Genomic DNA, 18,375 nt, shown 5'->3' with positions numbered 1-18,375 from the left:
TCAGGTCCTGAGGGAAATGGATCTTTGTTTCTGTGACATGAGTGAAACCTGGATGGGAAAACAGTTTTTTATTTGGCGTGCATATAATTTGCATCAGATAGCTGTAAAAATTAAATGTCCAGTTAAGTAGTTGACAGATCAAAACAACCACAACTGTTACTAGATATGATTAGTAGTTCTGAATGTGAAAATGCTCTCCAGGAGAAATAAAGTTACCATATAGCTAACAATGAGTAAATGTCTACACTGTGCCCATGTAGGAGATCTACTAGGTTTGGACAAACAGGATATGTTTGAATACTCACGCTTAACTTGAGCAGGCTAGCTGTGAATATTCTAAGGGAATTGAAAGCCACTTTTAGTTTAAATAGGTTTAGTTGTTGACAGGGTTCCCCCACAGTAATTAAAAGATAATTGCTGTAGTAATTTTTTTTCCGAACCATGCCTTCAGCACTGGAAAAGAACTTTTGTTGGCCACAGTTCCTTAATCAGAACCCTTGGAGCCATAGATGTCTTAGAGTTCAGGAATTCTTTGCATTTTAGAAACCTAATATGGCGCATAGAACATGTACTGTATAACCTGTCATGGAGTCTGGTGCAGCATCCAGTAATGAAATAGATGACTATTTCTATAGCAAACATGAGTGGTCACAGGGAGTAGGATTAAAAAAAAAATAAGATTATAGAATATCCTCACATCAGTTCAGGCCAGGTGGGTCACAAAATGACAAAATGTTTTCAGAGCTTTTGAAATATCAGAATTGAAGACAAGAGATTGTAGACCTGTAAATGAATAATAAATAAATAAATAAATAAATCAATATCTGCCTTTTCTGCAGGGCGAAAAAGCCAAGTAACAAAGCAAGCACATATCTTTGTTGAAGGATTTTAAGCCCATCATATAAAGGACTTGCTTCTTTCAGTTCACATAAGACATAGAAGTTTAAAAAAAGGAAGGCCTATCTATGTGGCTAAAAAAAAAATCAACTTAAACAATTTTAGATGTAACACCTCCCATCTAAAAAAGCTTAGACCTTCAACCTGTTTGTCTCTCAACACCTGCTTAGTTGAAAGGCCTGCTGTTGCTGGGGAAGGTTTAGAGAGCTGACGTGTGTGAGAAAAGCAGTGTTTATCAGTGCATTTTGCTGCTGTGCTCTGAGGTTGTTCTTACTCTGCTGCAAAGCAGGCACTTTTGAGCACCTCTCTGAGTAGGTAAACAAAATGAGGAAGCTACAGTAGGAAAGTGGGGGATTCTACCTATTTGCTAATCGCAGACTCTTCTCTAGATTTCCGTGAGCGTTAGTAATTTATAAAAATGTCATAACCAACATAGGGAAAATGAAACGATTTAGCTTTCATACTTTTAAAAATCGATCACATGATCTTGTGTCTTTTATAGTGACAGTGAAAGGTTTGTTTTCAGTATATTCTGTAGAAAGCTCTCTAAATATCTATCTGATAAACCTCTGTGGCAGCTTTCACCTGAGCTACGCATGCACAAAAATAATCAGATTATTCTTTATCTTGCTGTAAACAAAGTTCAAGAAAGATTTTTGAAATGAAGATAAACGTCATCCTGCCTTTTCCTACTATCTAGCATTATTTTTGCAGAGCCCTGTGAAGTTACTCAAGTATGTTATAACAATTGTAAGCACAGGAATTTACCAAAATAAGAAATATTCTAATAAACATCATGATTTGACTAAAGAATTGTGGAGGAATTATTGAGAATGGTTAAACCTGCAGATGCTTTTTAGAATAATTGATCATACATGATGGGTGCTACTTTTTAAAAACGTGCGTTTTCTTCAAATGTAAATTTACCACATAATTTCATACTTATTCATTTATTTAACAAAACTTCTGCTAGGGTTTTCTGAATGTTCGTAAACACAAAGTTGTCATGGACGACTATGTCTGCATATTTTTGTACACTTGTCCAATTATATCCTTAGGGTAAAATTCTAAAATTGAAAATTCAAAGTCATGTGCTTTTAAAATTTTGCTGTACATTTTAAATTGCCTTCCAGAGAGTTTCTACCAATTTACATTCTCATTAACTATATATGAAAGTGAACTTCCTCACTGGTAGCTGAAAATTTGTCTTATTGTAATTTGCCAAATATCTTTTCATATTTATTGCCAAATTTCAAATTTAGTCTTTCTATAAAGGAATGGTTCATATTCTTTGCCAACCAATTTAGTTTTTTCTTAATACAATCTAAGAGCTTTTTATTTGCTAAGGGTATTTATTTCTCCTTTGAGCTATTTGTTGCAAAGATTATTCCAAACTTTTTTTACATCTAGTTTTTCTATATCTAATGTCATAGCTAGCAAAGGTCTTCTCTATTTAAAATTTTTTTTAAAGTTTATATTTTATTCTGTTGCTTTTACATTTTATCCTTTGCATTTAAATACACGTAAAGTAAGAAGCAGAGACCTACCTACATTTTTTTGTCAAATGCTGGACAAATTTTTGGTACCATGTATTGAGTAATTACTTGCTTCCTTGTTGATTTTTAAATGACACATTTATCATAAATCTCTCTATACGTTATGCCCCATTGCTGTGTCTGTCCCTCTTGTAGCAGTACCAAATGGTATATATATGTAGCAGCTTTTCCCAACTTACTTCTTTGTGAAGGTTTTCTTAGTTATAATAATTATGCATTTCGTTTTCCAGGTAAAATTTAGAATCATTTTAGAATCCTGTGTCCTCCTTCTCCCCATCCAGTTTTCTCTTTGGGGCATTTTTTTTTTTTGAATTTGCATTAAAGTCCAGTTTAATTTTGACTTTGATGCCTGCACTTCTCTGTGAAATATTTGTGTGAAAAGATTAAGATATTTGGTTCCTTGAAAAAATGTTATATGAGATTATTTTCGTCTTTTAGACGTGTTTGTGCTGCTGAATCCTTTCATGATTTTTGTTAAACCGGCTTGTGAACTAGTTCAGGTGGTGTCATGTGCTGAATAGCTAAGTATATTTATAATGAGGAATTATGAGAAAATATAATAAAATATACACCAGTTCTATATCCTTGGAGAGAAAATGGAATATAGCTGGATACAAATGCTCTATAATTACTATCAGGAAGCTTACAGATTGCAACCCTGTTCTAATTCTGTGAAGTTGGTTGCTTGGTGTTAAAATATCATTTTTCTCTTGACGATTTCAGGCTGTTTTTAAAGTGGTGTGTGTAAATGTTGAGTAAACTGAGAGAGTGGAGACTGGGTAGTTTACCTCAGAAAGATTTGTGGCACAAGTGAGATTCGAATGGAGTTTTGAAAGAGAGACAGGCTGCTGTTTAAGTGGGGAAGCAGCAGTGTGGCTCAGAGATCCGGGCCAGGAAGACCTGAAGCTCTGGAGCTGGCAGTGGCCAGAGATGAGGAGAGAGGAGAGGGCAGTGCGGAAAGGCCCAGGGTCCGTGGGACTCTCGCTGTATGTAGGCTGAGTTGAGGGGAGTGTACGGATGAGAAGAGTGGCAGCTCACAGTGTGTGGAAGAGGAAAGAGAGGCCTGAAAGGTAGATTGGGGTCCGTTAGATACGGGGTGGAGGTCGGGAGGTGAGTATTTGCAAGCTCTGAAGGATTTTCTGCTGAAAACACAGGAGCGCTCTGGGCTTTTCAGGAAGCGAAATTCTGACAGTAGTATCTGAGCATTCTGGGATGAAGAGGAGAGTTAGGTAGAAGGCAGGCATCCATACAACTTCATGACATTTTTATCATGGCAAAGTAACTGCACTTTGAGGATACGTCCTATTAAAGCTCTGTACCTGTGTCTTAGAAAAGGAATCAGCAAACTCTGATCTGGAGCCAGTCTGGCCGGCAGCCCATTCTTACAAATAAAGTTTTATTGGAACACAGCCTCACCTATTCATTTACATATGATGGGTGGCCAATTTGGTGCCACAACAGCAGGAATGAGTAGTTGCGACAGAGACCACGTGGCTGGCAAAGACTAACGTATTTACTGTTAGGCCCCTTAAGAATATATTTGCTGACCTCTGTCTTAGAACATTGTTCTTAGTAGTTAGTGGTGCTCTTCTGGAAAAGTTAACATAATCAGAAGAGTTCAGACAAATTGTGCATGGATAGTCTAAGAAAGATTGGGCCATATTGCTTCCTATGGAGAAATATACCAAAAGTTTGTATTGTACTGAAGCCCAGGTCTTAAGTCATTGGCTTGATTAGGTTATTTCTGTCTCTAGTTCTGTCTCCATTTCTGTAGCCATTTCCATTTCCACCAGCTGCATTGAGTACCTACTATCTTCTGATCATGTCTGACCCATCCTACTATCTGTAGTCAAGAAATTGGAATCCCAGTGCTAAATATCATGTTTAGACTTCCTTGCTATGTACTCAGGAAGAATAATTTCTCAGCCATTTTAAGTTCTCCCAGCCTGTTTGCCATCTTTGTTCCCCAGAGTAACCGTTCTCTTCAAAACTCTCCACAGTCCATCCCTCTTTTTCTCGCTGTGTCTTTGTTCCTCTCTCCTGCAGTGTCTTTTCTGCTGGAGGCATGCAGCATCATGGAATCTGTAACTCCTGGGTAGCCTGCATTATCCCAGCTGTTCCAGGTTCTCTCTGGAACCTGGCCTCTTAGGAATCAATCCTTTGACTACTCATCATGTTTAGGGAAGTCCAGCCATTTTTCAACCAAACCAATCACAGATAAAACAAATGTAAACCCTCATGCGTGTGTTTAGACAAACATACAACTAATTTCTTCACAGACTTTTCAAATTCTGACTCTTCAAATATATTTTGGAAGACTGAGAGAATAATTAGGAAGCAGCAGAAGTTTTGTGGAAAAGATGTGTTGAGCCCTTTGTGTAGTAAAGGTCAAATTTTAGGTTCCTTGTGAAGCGTTCGCAAGGTCGGTGGTTCTCTTAAAGAGCATTCCAGAGGCACGGGAGAAAAGCTGAGGACAACACTGAATATGCAGGTGTAAGAGTTATATGTTTACTAGGATAGAGATGGAGAAGTTATCTTCATGATGGGAACCGTTGAAGCCATGTAAGCATATGCATATTCAATAGTTAATTAATTGACTACTCAATCATTTAATCCAGTTGGCATTTATTGAGGACGTACTATGTACCAGGACCCATTGTACTAGATGCCAGAAATACAAGGATGATTGGGGCTCATTTTCTTTTCTTTTTTTTAAAAATAAATTTATTTTTTGTTTATATTTATTTAATGGCTGCTTTGGGTCTTCTTTGCTGCACACGGGCTTTCTGCAGTTGCAGCGAGCAGGGGCTTTTCTTCATTGTGGTGCATGGGCTCCTCATTGGGGTGGTTTCTCTTGTTGCAGAGCATGGGCTCTAGGTGCGTGGACTTCAGTAGTTGCGGCACACAGGCTCAATAGTTGTAGCTCACAGGCTCTAGAGCACAGGCTCAATAGTTGTGGTGCACGGGCTCAGTTGCTCCCGAGGCATGTGGGATCTTCCTGGAGCAGGATCAAACCCACGTCCCCTGCACTGGCAGGCGGATTCTTAAGCACTGCGCCGCCTAGGAAGTCCCGAGGCTCATTTTCTGCCCTTGAGGAGCCCCCAGACTAAAAGGGAAAAATCAGATGCATAACCACTTCCTTGCCATTCAGTGTGGTAATGTTATAGCAGGTGAGCTTTTTCAGAGGAAGTGCAAGGAAAAGTCTCAAAGGAGGAGGACTGAAATTCGAGAGGACCAAAATGAGGGAAGACTGGGGGGAAAGAAATAACAAAAAGAAAGAAAAAGCATTTGAGCCTCATTAGAGAAGATCATTTGACCACACTATGGAAATCAAGGTTAGAGACAAGAGGTTAACATTAAGGTTAAAGAAAAGAGGCTGTAGAGAAGCGACGGCAGTGCGCAATCTCAGAACTGAGATTTCAGTTGTTCAGGAGGGCCCCCGTGAGCTCCCTCACCCTCCTCATACAAATATGTGTGATATGTGTGTATTGCTTGTCTATAATAATATATCACATTTAAAAAAATTTTTTTTTGGCTGCGTTGGGTCTTAGTTTCAGCACGTGGGATCCTCTGCTGTGGTGTGTGGGCTCCTTGTTGCAGTGCACGGGCTCTCTAGTTGTGGTGCACAGGCTCCAGAGCGTGTAGGCTCTGTAGTTGTGGCACATGGGCTCTGTAGTTGTGGTGCATGGGCTCTGTAGTGTGGCCTGTGTGCTCAGTAGTTGTGGCACTCAGGCTTAGTTGCCCCATGGCATGTGGGATCTTAGTTCCCCGACCAGGGATCGAACCCCCATCCCCTGCATTGGAAGGTGGATTCTTAACCACTGGATCACCAGGGAAGTCCCTATCATATCACATTTTAACTTAACATAATTATGTGATATATATGGGATTCATATGTAGTAAAATATTTTATATATGTAATACATATTTTATGTATTTTACACGTAGTATATAATTGTATACATGCAATTAATTAAGGCTCGGAAAGTGTTAGGAATTTACTAAGTATTATCTGAGTGAATTCTTACAACAGGTAGTATTATTATAACACCAGCATTTCCCAGACAGGGAAACTGAAGCCTGCCAAGGTTAGACACACTGTCCAAGGTTACATGGGGGTGGTGAGTGGCACTCACATCCAGGCCTGCCCTACATGACTGAGTTTAGAGGCGCCTTTGTACTAAGTTTAAGGGATCAGATTTGTTGTTAAGATGAACTGAAGAGAAACAGATTGACTCCTTTTAATGGTGGGAGTGAGGCTGGGAAAACCCGAGTGCACAGCACAGAGGGAGGCAGTGTGTGGGGTAGAGGCCAAGCACAGGCTTTGAGGTCAAGCCTCACTGGGTTCCCATCCTGGCTCTGCCACTTGCCAGCCACGTGGCACTGATCAGGCCAGCTTCCAGCCTGAATGTCCCCGTGTGCCCATTGGGGTGGTCCTGTCTCCTGCCTTGTTAGTACGTATGTAAAGCAACTGCAGCTGTGCGTGACTCATGGAAGACACTCCGTTACAGTAGCTCCTGCTTCTAGTGTCCTTGTTACCCTCCACACCCCTTTTAATCCACATTCCTCCTCCTCCTCCTTCTCCTCTTACTGCTGTTACTACCACTGTTTCTATTACTATTATTATTTTTTCCTTTTTTTTCAAAACAATTTTTTATTGAAGTATAGTTGATTGACAATGTTTTATTAGTTTCAGGTACACAGCAAAGTGATTCAGTTATATATACATATATATATTCTTTTTCAGATTCCTTTCCATTATAGGTTACTACAGGGTATTGGATATAGTTCCCTGTGCTGTATAGCAGGTCCTTGTTGTTTATGTGTTTTATGTATAGTAGTGTGTATCTACTAATCCCAAACTCCTCATTTGTCCTCCTCCTGCCACTACTACTGTTATTATTATTAGCAGCAACAGTGGTAGGAATGACTAAAGGAATAGATTTATCCTAAAACAGCAAAACCTAAAATAGTTATTCAAGTCCTCAATTTGATCAATAGCAACAGTTCTTCTGTGTTCATTTCAATATTTAGTGAGCTGTTGCCATGGCAGGTCTCAGTGTGAGAGGCGCGATGGGGAGTTAAAACATGGATAAGCCATTACCTCCTTTAACTAGCATATAAACTAATTTGGCCTTCATGCCACATATCCCTGAAAGAGAACTTTAGGGGCAAAACTGTTACTGCTCATTGAACGCAGACCCTCTTGAAGCAGGAGGCCATGCGTCGCTCTGGAAGGATAGTCCAGACAATTTCACGATGATTCAAAGATTTCATTATGTATTTGCTGCTTCTCCAGATAACCTCCTTTTCCCCATGTTGTGCAGTAGGCTGTCATCTTATGTACAAGTTTAGATAGTTATCAGGATGCTTTATTTTAGTAAATCTCATACCTTGGCATTTCGACTTTTACAAGCACCTATATGAGTTGCTGGTCAGTAAGCAGGATAAATGAAATTCTGGCCCCTGTCTTTTGGAAACACAGGCTCTACACGAAAACAGGTTTTATAGATTCTTGCTTGGGAGAAAAGGTATTTATAACAACCTTGAAATGGAACCTCTCCCACCCAATATGAAGAAGAATGACATGTGACAGTTTACTCTTCCTTTATTTTACTAAAATAGCAACCTAGCCAAATATACTTTTCAGCACATTTATTATAGCCACATGTTTATATTTATAGGAGAGGTGGTGCTAATTCCCTAGTATGTTAACAGGTCTTATTCAAATTTGTTCTATTTTTACTTTGGAACAAAATTGCTGAAGAGAAACATTTTAAGGCAAGTAGTGATTACAGCATACTTATCAGATTATATATTAAATAAACTTCCTGAACTGAGAAGGTGTATAAACTGAAAAGCAGGTAGTTATCTTAAATTCCACATTGTTTATGTAAGATTTCTTCAAATCCACTTATACTGTAGGTTACTCTTTGCTTTCCAATTTTATTTTTGCTAAATTTCTACCTTCTCACTAACAAATGCAATCCTCTTTTTAATATGTAATAGATGACCTGGGATTCCAGAATGGATTTTCAGGAACAAAGGAAAGACCTCCTCACTTTATTGTATACAATAAATAATGTTTTTTTTTTTTTTAATTTCAGAGGTAGTCAAACAGGTGAATGCATAAATCTTGTCAACCCTTGGGCAGTTGTAATTTCCATACCAAAATGCATGAGTTTTTAACCTATTACTCTGTTATACATTAAGTAATAGTTACCATGGCAACGTCTGCATCACATTATAACATTTAAATATAAGGTGCTGAGTGTCCTTATAGGAAAAGACAATATATTTGAATTTTTGAATGTTTGGTGAAATATCACTACTAAAACAAATAATTTTATTCAAGGTCCGTTGAATCCTGTGGGAGTTACGCAAATTTCCAACCAAAACTGCGAAGTACATTCATTTATTTTTTGTGATATCATGGGGAAAGCAAAGTTTTAAAAAAAAAAATGTACTTGAAAAATACCATATAATGTCCATTCAGTGCCTGTAATTGGCCTTGCAAAGGGAAAAACAAAATTGAACCATATTTGATATCATTTTTCAGTGGTTCATGCAGTAGTAAGAATTTGAATTTAACATCATGATTGATCAAATTCTATCAAATATAATACATTTCTTATTTTTGCATACCCAGGTGGTTGACTGAATAGTTTTGATCTCATGTATAGTTGAATTAACCATAGCAGTTTGTTCATGCTTGCAAAAGAGCAAAATGAAATGATCCGTTGACGTAATCCTTGTGGCAGCTCCAGGAAAATGGCCACTTAAGCTGAAATTATCGAGATTGATTGTTGGCCAGTTTTTTACTAAGTATGGAAGAAAACTAGCCATTTCTTGTTGCCAGAGTAGCTCTAGGCCATGAGGCTACCATCATTGTTTATATAGACTGCCATATTTAACTCTTTTTCTGTTTTTTGCTAGTGGCTTTTCAAAACTATTACCTCAGTATATGCTTTTCATCTGAAAGTGGTGTAGGGGGTCTAACTGACATTTACATCTTTTGAGGAACGTTTTAAGTAATAATCAGCAGATCGTAATATGGGGCCATGAATTGGAGGAAGGAGAGTAACTATGTGCTGGACCCCAGCTCTGCTGGACGTTGTACATATGTTGTTTCATCTGCTTCTGATGACTCTGTGATAGAGCTTTTATTATTCCCTTCTTACAGAGGAGGAAAACATGGTTTAGAGCAGTTGCATAACCAAATGCCAGTCACATTGCTTATACGCATCTAAGCTAGAGTTCGACCTCTCTGTCCGACCTCAAAGACCTTTCCTTAAAAGATTTGGACTCCTGACTTGTTACAATGCACATTATACTTTTAAAGTAGAAATGACAAACATTGACCAAAGTCCTTAAAAGAAAATCTTTGCTAAAGGATAATTTCAATAATTTGCATTTTTCTCCAGCACAATAGCAATCTGTTAAGTCCCTGATTGTGAAAGTTATCCTTGCCATCATATCTTTCTGAGTTTCCCGAGTCCTCTTTTGTTGAAACCAAACGTAGGACCAAAATTAAAATAAACTATAAAGGTGCATTCCTGGACCTTCAGGTATCAAGAATAAAGACTGTCCAGAGACTGACCTTCAGTTTTGAGCTTTGAAGTTCAAAAGTGGACAGGTGGAAATGCTGTGTTCTTCATTGCCCTTTGGTGCGAGATATATTCTGGGTTGCGGAGTAAGTGCCAGCAGCAGCAAAATTATCACCCGCCTCCTGCTACTACAGTAAGTCAGCAATGGCCCTTCTGTGGTCAAAATGGCAAATTCAGCAGCAGCTATTCAACAGGGATTTGCAGAAACTTCCCCATGGCTGTTAAGAACCTTATTCAGCAGTGTCTTTGAAAACCCGATTCTGTGCAGAGTTAACTATGTAGAAACGACCTCAGTTGTGATTTTTTTTACGTTTTTTTTTTTAAACAAATCTCATTTATAATTTTTCTCGATGTATATTTTGCATTTGGCACTGCAGTCTATTAGATCCCTCTACATATATCTCGCATTTGTAATTTTTAGAGTGATTCCGAATTTTATTTCTGTATTAACGTAAAGCCTTCTAAAATTCCTGGCTATAAAGAGTCAGTTCGCCATACAAAGCCACTATACATCACTTAGGTTTGTGATGAAAGAATGCAATTGCAGCTGTGTGAGTACTAGAATACCCAAACATGAATTAGACTCACAAGCATTTGGCAATAGTTCAGAAAAGGAGCTTAATCTGGTTTCATCTGAGACTGCTTTTCTCTGTTCTCGAACATCCCCCCAAGATGTTGTGTCTGATATCGGATCACAACGTAATGGGAGTGACGCAAAATCAGAGAAAGCCTTAAGAAACCAGGGGCACGTTGGTTTTCCCCAGAGATTTTTTCCCCCCTCCTACTTCTTTTTTTTTTTCCTCTCCCAGATTCCAACTCTGAAATTCAAGGTCATTCACCTATTAGATGAATTAATTACAAGCCAAAAAGCAGCATTCATCGTACTCTGATCTCACTCATATCTATAATTAAGGGTAAATATAATCTTCCTTTTTAGAAATGTACCACCCACCCATTACATTTAAAGTGCTGACTGAAATGAAATAATAGTTCAGCGCAAGATGATTTTAGTTTAACAAGAAAAAAGTTGATAATTTAAGCTCAAGGCAGTTAGTTCTATTTTTGATTACCATTCAGTTATAAATCTAATTTGAGATATATGCTGCTTTTCTGTTAGTCAAGTTTAATTCATGGTTTGCATTCTTGGTTGCATAAGCAAAGTTCGGTGGTTGATCAGGGATGTTAAAAAAGCTCCCCACAAAAGCAGTGGGGAGCAGGGTTGAGAATGTGTTAGAAAGATAGTCTGAGACCCAGATCTGATTTGAAACAAAAAGTTTCATTGAAAGGGCCCTTTGCAGAATAGCTGTATTTGGCATTTGAGTGGCTATGTTGGGACTGGGTCTTTGCTGTAAAGGGTGGGCCCCCAAATGTTTAAATCGTGTTGACAAAGTCAGTATATTTTATTCTTTGGTTAGGGTATTTTAAGTCTTAAAATGGTTGGTCTTTGGAAGAAAATAAGGAGTGAATAAGGGGAAGAGATCGGCGCATCACGTTGCAGGCAGTTAAACAAAATGCTAAACTCTGGCTTTAAGATTTACAGGTTAGCTCTGCGAGATGCCACATCTTGCTTCCAGTGTTTCCTGGCAGACAAGGGCAGCTCTCTACTGGGACCCAGCATAACCGCAGAGCATGAGCTTGCACAATGTGAAAACCCTAAAGCCTTTATCATCCTATTTAAGGCAAAGTTGAATTTGCCCATTTTGAAAGTAGATTTTAGCTTTCACACTTAACTTTTATTAAGTATAAATTTGTCTTCAGATATGTATATATACCTATATACTTAGATACATGCACATATAAATATGTATATATACATGTAGGTAAATTCATATATAAATGAATGCCTTATCCATTTTGTGCAATATTTAATTTACCTTATTAAATCGAATGGCATTAACTTTTTAAAATTAAGAACTTATGGTTACTGGGGGGAAGGGATAATTAGGGAGTTTGGGGTTGACTTGTACACGCTGCTATGTTTAAAATGGATAACCAACAGGGACCTAGTGTATAGCACAGGGAACTCTGCTGAATATTCTGTAAGAACCTAATTGGGAAAAGAATTTGAAAAACAGATACATGTATATGTATAACTGAATCATTTTGTTGTACACCTGAAACAAACACAACATGCTTAATCAACTCTACTCCAATATAAAATAAAAAGTTTTTTAAAAAAGTAATAAACTCAGGTTTGCAGCCAGTGGAAATTTTTTTTTTTTTTTTTATCTTTCTCATAGCTAGAGAGTTAAGTGCATGACGTAAAGGCCAGACAATAGTAAATGGACATTGTTCATTTTACAAATGTACTCTACAATAAGAACACATATATTTTTATCTTAATGTTCCCTAGGGGGGTGATTAGGGCCCCCCTTAAGTGTAAGGAAATGCTTATTTTTGTATGCCTTAGGAGAATGATTCTATTGTTCGAGTGAAAAAGAAAAAGGAACAAACATCTAAAAAGAAAGAAACAGGAATGTGCTTTGTCAAAAAAAAAAAAAAAAAGGTTAGCATGAGCCACTCAATGTTGGTAAGTGCTATCTTCTCTCAGTCCTATGTCACCATACATAGTTCATGTCATGTGTAAGAGTTGGATGGGTGATTTATTTACAACTGGCCCATGAAATGACTTTCTTTAAAAACAGTAAGGTCAGCCACAGCCAGTTAGCTATCTGGTTATCATTTTATATTTTTCACACCTCTGTTGTGAACGCGGCTCCAGTACAGTACAGCAAGCCTGTTTGTTTTTTATGTTGACCTATTGAATGCATCTACTTTCCTGGGAGGGAAAACCTTTGCCACCAGCACCAACAAGAATTAAGCAATGGTTAAGCTCATTAAAAAGACAAGCCAGCATTTCAGCCTATCTGCTCAGCCCATTTTGGAATATTGTGTATAAATTTAGAAAAAGAAAAACACTGAAATAGGGGTAATATCTAAAATACGAAGTTTTCAGTAATATCATTTTCAAACTCCTCTTTCCCATGAAATGAAGGCTTATTTGTAGATTTCCCAAACTATAAAGAGGTTTTGATTTAAGTCATTCACAGCTTTATTGATGGAAATTGCAAAGAAAACTTGGACTTCAGTAAATACAGACTTTGTTATTTAGCAAGATCTACCAAGAGTAAAATTCCAGGTTGCGAGTCTAAAATTTTTAAATGCCACTCCTAAAGTGATACAGAAATCATTTGATGTTATACTGTTGGATTCCTGATATATAGAAAACTATTATAAAGAGCTCTCTGTTTTAGTTTGTCATTGCCTTGCATCTTGTTATCTTTCTGAATATTCGGATGTCAGATTTTTGTCTGGTGAATGATCCGGTTGTATCAGGTATTTGGTAAATATTAAGACATTTGAAATGCGTTGATACTCAAAATGTCCTTCTGTCCTAAAACCTCATCCTCGAGGTTTTATTTTAAAGTAATGTTTATTATACGTCCCTTGGAAAAGTCTTAAACTGGAAGCAGTGGAGGCAAGCTTGTCAGTAGCTGATTAGCCCTTTATATATTACTCATCCAGCACTCACAAAAAGCCCTCGGAATAGAGAGGTTCTCTTTATGATATTTAAGCTATATGGCAGTGGAAAGGGGAGGTTTGAATTTTTGATTTTCCAGCTTATGGGTCATATTTGACCAACTGCTTTCACTAGAAGACATGCCACTTTGTTGAGCTATTTAGGAATCAAAAAGACTGTCTTAATTTAAAACAAGGACCCTTTGTTTTAGTTGGTGACTGCCTTGTGAAATTTTTCAGTTCTCAGCGGGTTAACCAGGGAACAGGGGCAGAGTCATAATTGGCCTATTTAGAGTATTTTGCATGTGAATAGTGTGTTAGTGAAGCATCCCTAAGTCTGTTGTGAGTGACATGGTGATTAGAATTTAGATTAGGGAAAACACATTCTGTACTTTATCAAGGACAGTAATTAGTTCAGTCAGTAAAAGTTGATTACAAGTAACGATAAAGTTAGATTTTTAGTACTTAATTTTAAAATTTCTTCATTAAATAGTAAATTTGTTCTTAATATAAATGGTAGTATCTACACTGGTTTTCTTGCATATCAGAATAATTAAAAGAACAATGTGTTCAATGCAGAGTATAATCAGGCGATTTATATATTATGGGTAAGTTTCTATGTAGTTTTTAGACTGTGATATTATTATATAATTTTTCGTATGTCATCATTTTCGAAAGTTTAGTGATTTGTCACTCCATGAAAAGTTAACGATATTTGGGAAAGTTTTCTAGTGTTCAGGTAAATGTTTAATCTGTGGGGATGTGTTTTAGTTTCTGATAGTCCTCAAGAGGGCATTCTGAAGTCCTTTAATGTGTTCCTGTTAGCTTAGAATGCCTCCAATTTCTATAATTTTGGAAGTCAGTGTGAGGATTTGTATTTCCTCCTGGTTGAGTTGGCATTTTCTCTTCTGGGGGTGCTGTGTGAATTCGTGGAGGGTCGTGCAGAGAGGCAGAGTTCCCAGTGGAAATGAGCATCTACACTCTCCCCCAATGTGAGCAGCCGGGGGATGTTGTGTGCGTTCGAAAAATCAGATTCTCCCTGGTTCTTGTTAAGGGAAGAGCATAAGTAGTTCCCAGATATGAGCCTAACTCTAGATAAAGAAAATATTAGCCTTACAGAAGTGCCCTTTACTTATAAGATGAAAATGTTAGTCTTCTTAAAAGATGAAAATCTTGTTTAACGAGCATCACTGTCTACCCTCCTCTCCAAAGCGAAGAACTGAAAATTCACAAACTTTGGGATAGTTTCGTAGACGGCTCTTCTTTCTCTTTCTGTGTTGGGTTTTCATTGTTTCAGCTTAGCAGAGGCTGTTTCCTTTATTGCATTGGTTTAAGTGCTAACAATCAGTCGGGGGAGGGGGTGGGGGCTGGCGAATGTAAAAACTTAACCTTATATGTTTGTTTTTCCTTTTTAACCTTTTAGCAGAGTCTCCTTGGAGGTGACATGGATATGGGCAACCCAGGAACCCTTTCGCCCACCAAACCTGGTTCCCAGTATTATCAGTATTCTAGCAATAACCCCCGAAGGAGGCCTCTTCACAGTAGTGCCCTGGGTAAGGTATTCCTCTGTTTGAATGCCTGAGTGATTATTAGTAGTCTTTTTCCTTTTAACTTTCTTTCTTAACACCATCCTCTCAAACGATCCTCACCCCACCCCCTAAAAAAAACCATAAAATTGTACTCAGTTATCGGGCTCATAACTACCCCCCCCCCCCCCAGGACTACATTGGGTGGGTATGTTAATAACTTCCAGTAGCAGGAGAACTATTTTGGTATATGCTTATTCCCTGTTTTCTCTCGGCCGCCCATCTAAGGAACCTCTTTTAAAAACCAGAGCGTTAAAAAGTTAAATCTCTTCATTTTTATGAAAGGGGCAGGATTTGCTTTCTGCCAGAAGAAACGATGATAGCAGGACCGACATTTTGCTAAAGTAACAATTTAAGAAAATCTGGTCGCATGTAAATGGCATCGTGGTGTCATCTGTTTGAGTTAGGAGAATGGGCATACAGGGGACCTCACAGCCTCCTCGTTTTCTTTCAGAGGTTCAGACAAAGAAAGTTCGAAAAGTTCCTCCAGGTTTGCCATCTTCAGTAAGTACTGCTTGTTTCTGCTTTGTATATTGTTTATTTTGTTCCGCTTTGTATTGATGCCAAGGAGATAGGAGTAAATGAGGTTCCATCCGCCAGAGCGGTGTGTTTATCTAGAATGTGGATGAGGTAGGAGTGACCTGCACCTCCAGCCACCTGACCCACGTTGGAGTGATTAATTGCGCATCCTGGAAGACGGGGCGGGTGTGTTGATATTCAGCTGGTTAAGCTCTGAAGGGAGCCTTGAAAAGGTGCCTGAAGTTCGAGGAGTTTTACCTGCACAGAGCTTTCAGGAGAATGAGTATTAGTTTCATGTGTTGGTTAAATTCTTTGTCGGTATTATGATGATTTATGGATTTGCATGCGAAAGGAGATTTGTGGAGAGGATTTAGGGAAAATTTACATGGGTTTCAGCCTAGAGTGCAGGGAGAATGTCTCTATTTTCTGGAGAGGGGACTGAATAAAGGCTGCAAAGGTAGCTGCATCAGTAGCCATTTGTGTCTGGAATACCAGGTGGCGACTAGAAGAATCCAGCTGGAACCAAAAGCATTCTGGGTCTTTTTAATACCTGGAGCTGTAAGCAGAGGTTGCTGCGGTCTCTCCAGCTGCCAACATCGCAGAAGTCGGTTGTGATTATAGTTAAATACATGATACCTTATTTTCAATCCTTATATATATGTATATTTTCAAATTTGAGTTCCCAGGTAATTTCATTTTGTTTAGAACGGATCTGTTTCTAGAAGTTTCCCCCTTATGTAGAAAAAAAATGTTTCTCTTTTCTTTCCTTGCCTCCTCCTTAACTTTCTCCTTTATTTGTTCTTCCTTCCTTTCTATGATATATTTATATATATAGTTTTAATTTACTTCTGTGTTCTGTAGGGCACCAGTATTCATTGAAAAGAATGCTAATGAGCCTTATCTTAAGTTATTTTACTCTAAAATAAAATTATATTTAGATTTCTGAAAATAATATTACCAATCAGTGCTCGCATATTAGTTTTATTTCATTTTTAATAAATTAGAAGAATAATAGGTTTTGCAAATGTGCTAAGATTAGATTAACCCAAACACCTGTGTATTTGACTTGATTTCAGTTCAGCACATCCAAAAAATTATTAAGCGAACATATCAGAATAAGTCTTAATCGGGGGAAAAAAAAACAAATTTTGTATGCTGATTATCTTAGACTTGGTAATGTTGAAGAAGCATCACAAAATTATCCATAAATATAGAAAAATATTGTGTAAATAAAACTGCCAGTGGTGTATAAAATAGTCGCCTTAGACTACCAGTAAGTCATTTAAAAACACACTCAGCAGTTCATTCTTTGAATTTCTATATTGTCTTGCAATTGACTAATATCCCCTCAGGTTTTTATAAGCATATTTTAAGCTTGAAATTTGTGGTGGATTTAATGTAGATGAAACTTTAGCTTTTAATAGCTTTTATGACAACTTCAAATGATATAGTCCTCACAGCTGTTTACATTTTAAACGTGCCTGAACCTAATACGGACAGTATTAAATACAATAAGTGGACCTTTGAATGTTCTAAAATGATAGAAGAGCTCTTTGCCATAAAAGCCATGGAAAACTTAAAGCTATAGCACACTGTTTATGTCTCACATTCAAATAAATTTAGGTTATTTTTTTCAGTGCTAAAATTATGCAGAAATTTGCAGTTTTTAAGGAGTGCTTTGGTGTGGCAATAGACATTATCTATCCACTTAATCATTGTCAACAATTTCTCATAATTCGCTGTAAATTTTTAAGTATTTTTGTAGAGCTGACTGGCCACTACAGAGAATTTCGCTGGCATAGTTTTTTCCTTTGCTGTTAAGATAATTCTGTATTGCTGATGTGTTGTCATATGTTCAAAAGTATAAAAGTGCATTTCCTTTCTTACCCATAAACCTGGAATTGGAAATTTGGTTTGTATTATTTACTTTTTGACTTTTGATGGTCAATTGAGGATTTCCTGTTCTTAGCGAATTTATGTTGGCTAAATGTTTTCATGATCCTTAAGGAACATTTTGGTATTTTGGTCCATGAGGAACTCTTTTTTTGATAGATGAGGAAAACTCAATTGAAATGGAAATTTTATCCTTGTCATTGCTTTGGTCTGTTTTGTTTTTGTTTGTTTGATTTAAGCAAGAAGAGGTTAGTTTGGTTGATTTTAGAATCCAGTCATCTATTTATTATCATTACTTAAATCTCAGCTCTCTTTTAATTGCGTTTGACTTAGTTTATGTGAGCTTTGTTGTATGAATTGAATTGCTTATTACTGATAACAAAATCCACACGCCTTATCACCACACAAAATATATATTTGCTCTGAAGAGACGATCTGCGTTAGATAGTTACACTTTTGCCCCAGTAGATCTGTATTTTTATATTTTTAGACCTCTGCCATGTTTAATCTTTTTTTAAGCTCAAATAAAATTGTGAATTTTTATCCCATGTGTATGAATATTTTTATGACATAAAAAATTGGGGATAATGAAAGGTTTCTTTTGGTGTGATCATGACTAGATAAAGACATTTATATGTTTTCTTCAGTACATATTTACCATGATAAATAGTAATAAATCTGTCACAATCTGTTCTGTCAACTCACTTTTTTTTCCCCTTTCTTCTCGAAATGGGCCCTGTCTCTTCCTTAGCATAAAGGAGGAAAATTTAAACAGTAATGTCTGTAATCAGATATTAT

At 37.3% G+C, this 18,375-nt stretch overlaps 1 protein-coding gene across 14 annotated transcripts in view; it reads left to right on the top strand.

Annotated features, from left to right (window-relative positions):
* Nucleotides 1-18,375, top strand: part of TCF4 (transcription factor 4) — a 354,349-nt gene that overhangs the window by 210,657 nt on the left and 125,317 nt on the right. For 12 of the 14 annotated variants that reach the window (XM_057698758.1, XM_057698765.1, XM_057698762.1 and 9 more), the window contains 2 exons: nt 15,003-15,132; nt 15,620-15,669. The exons of the other annotated variants lie outside the window; for them this stretch is intronic. In XM_057698758.1, coding sequence (XP_057554741.1) covers nt 15,003-15,132; nt 15,620-15,669 — 180 coding nt within the window. The remainder of the gene's footprint in view (nt 1-15,002; nt 15,133-15,619; nt 15,670-18,375) is intronic. 14 annotated transcript variants of the gene reach the window in all.

The sequence above is a fragment of the Hippopotamus amphibius genome, chromosome 11, assembly GCF_030028045.1.
Source record: "Hippopotamus amphibius kiboko isolate mHipAmp2 chromosome 11, mHipAmp2.hap2, whole genome shotgun sequence".
Classification (NCBI taxonomy): domain Eukaryota; kingdom Metazoa; phylum Chordata; class Mammalia; order Artiodactyla; family Hippopotamidae; genus Hippopotamus; species Hippopotamus amphibius.
This window is presented reverse-complemented; position numbering and strand designations above follow the sequence as displayed.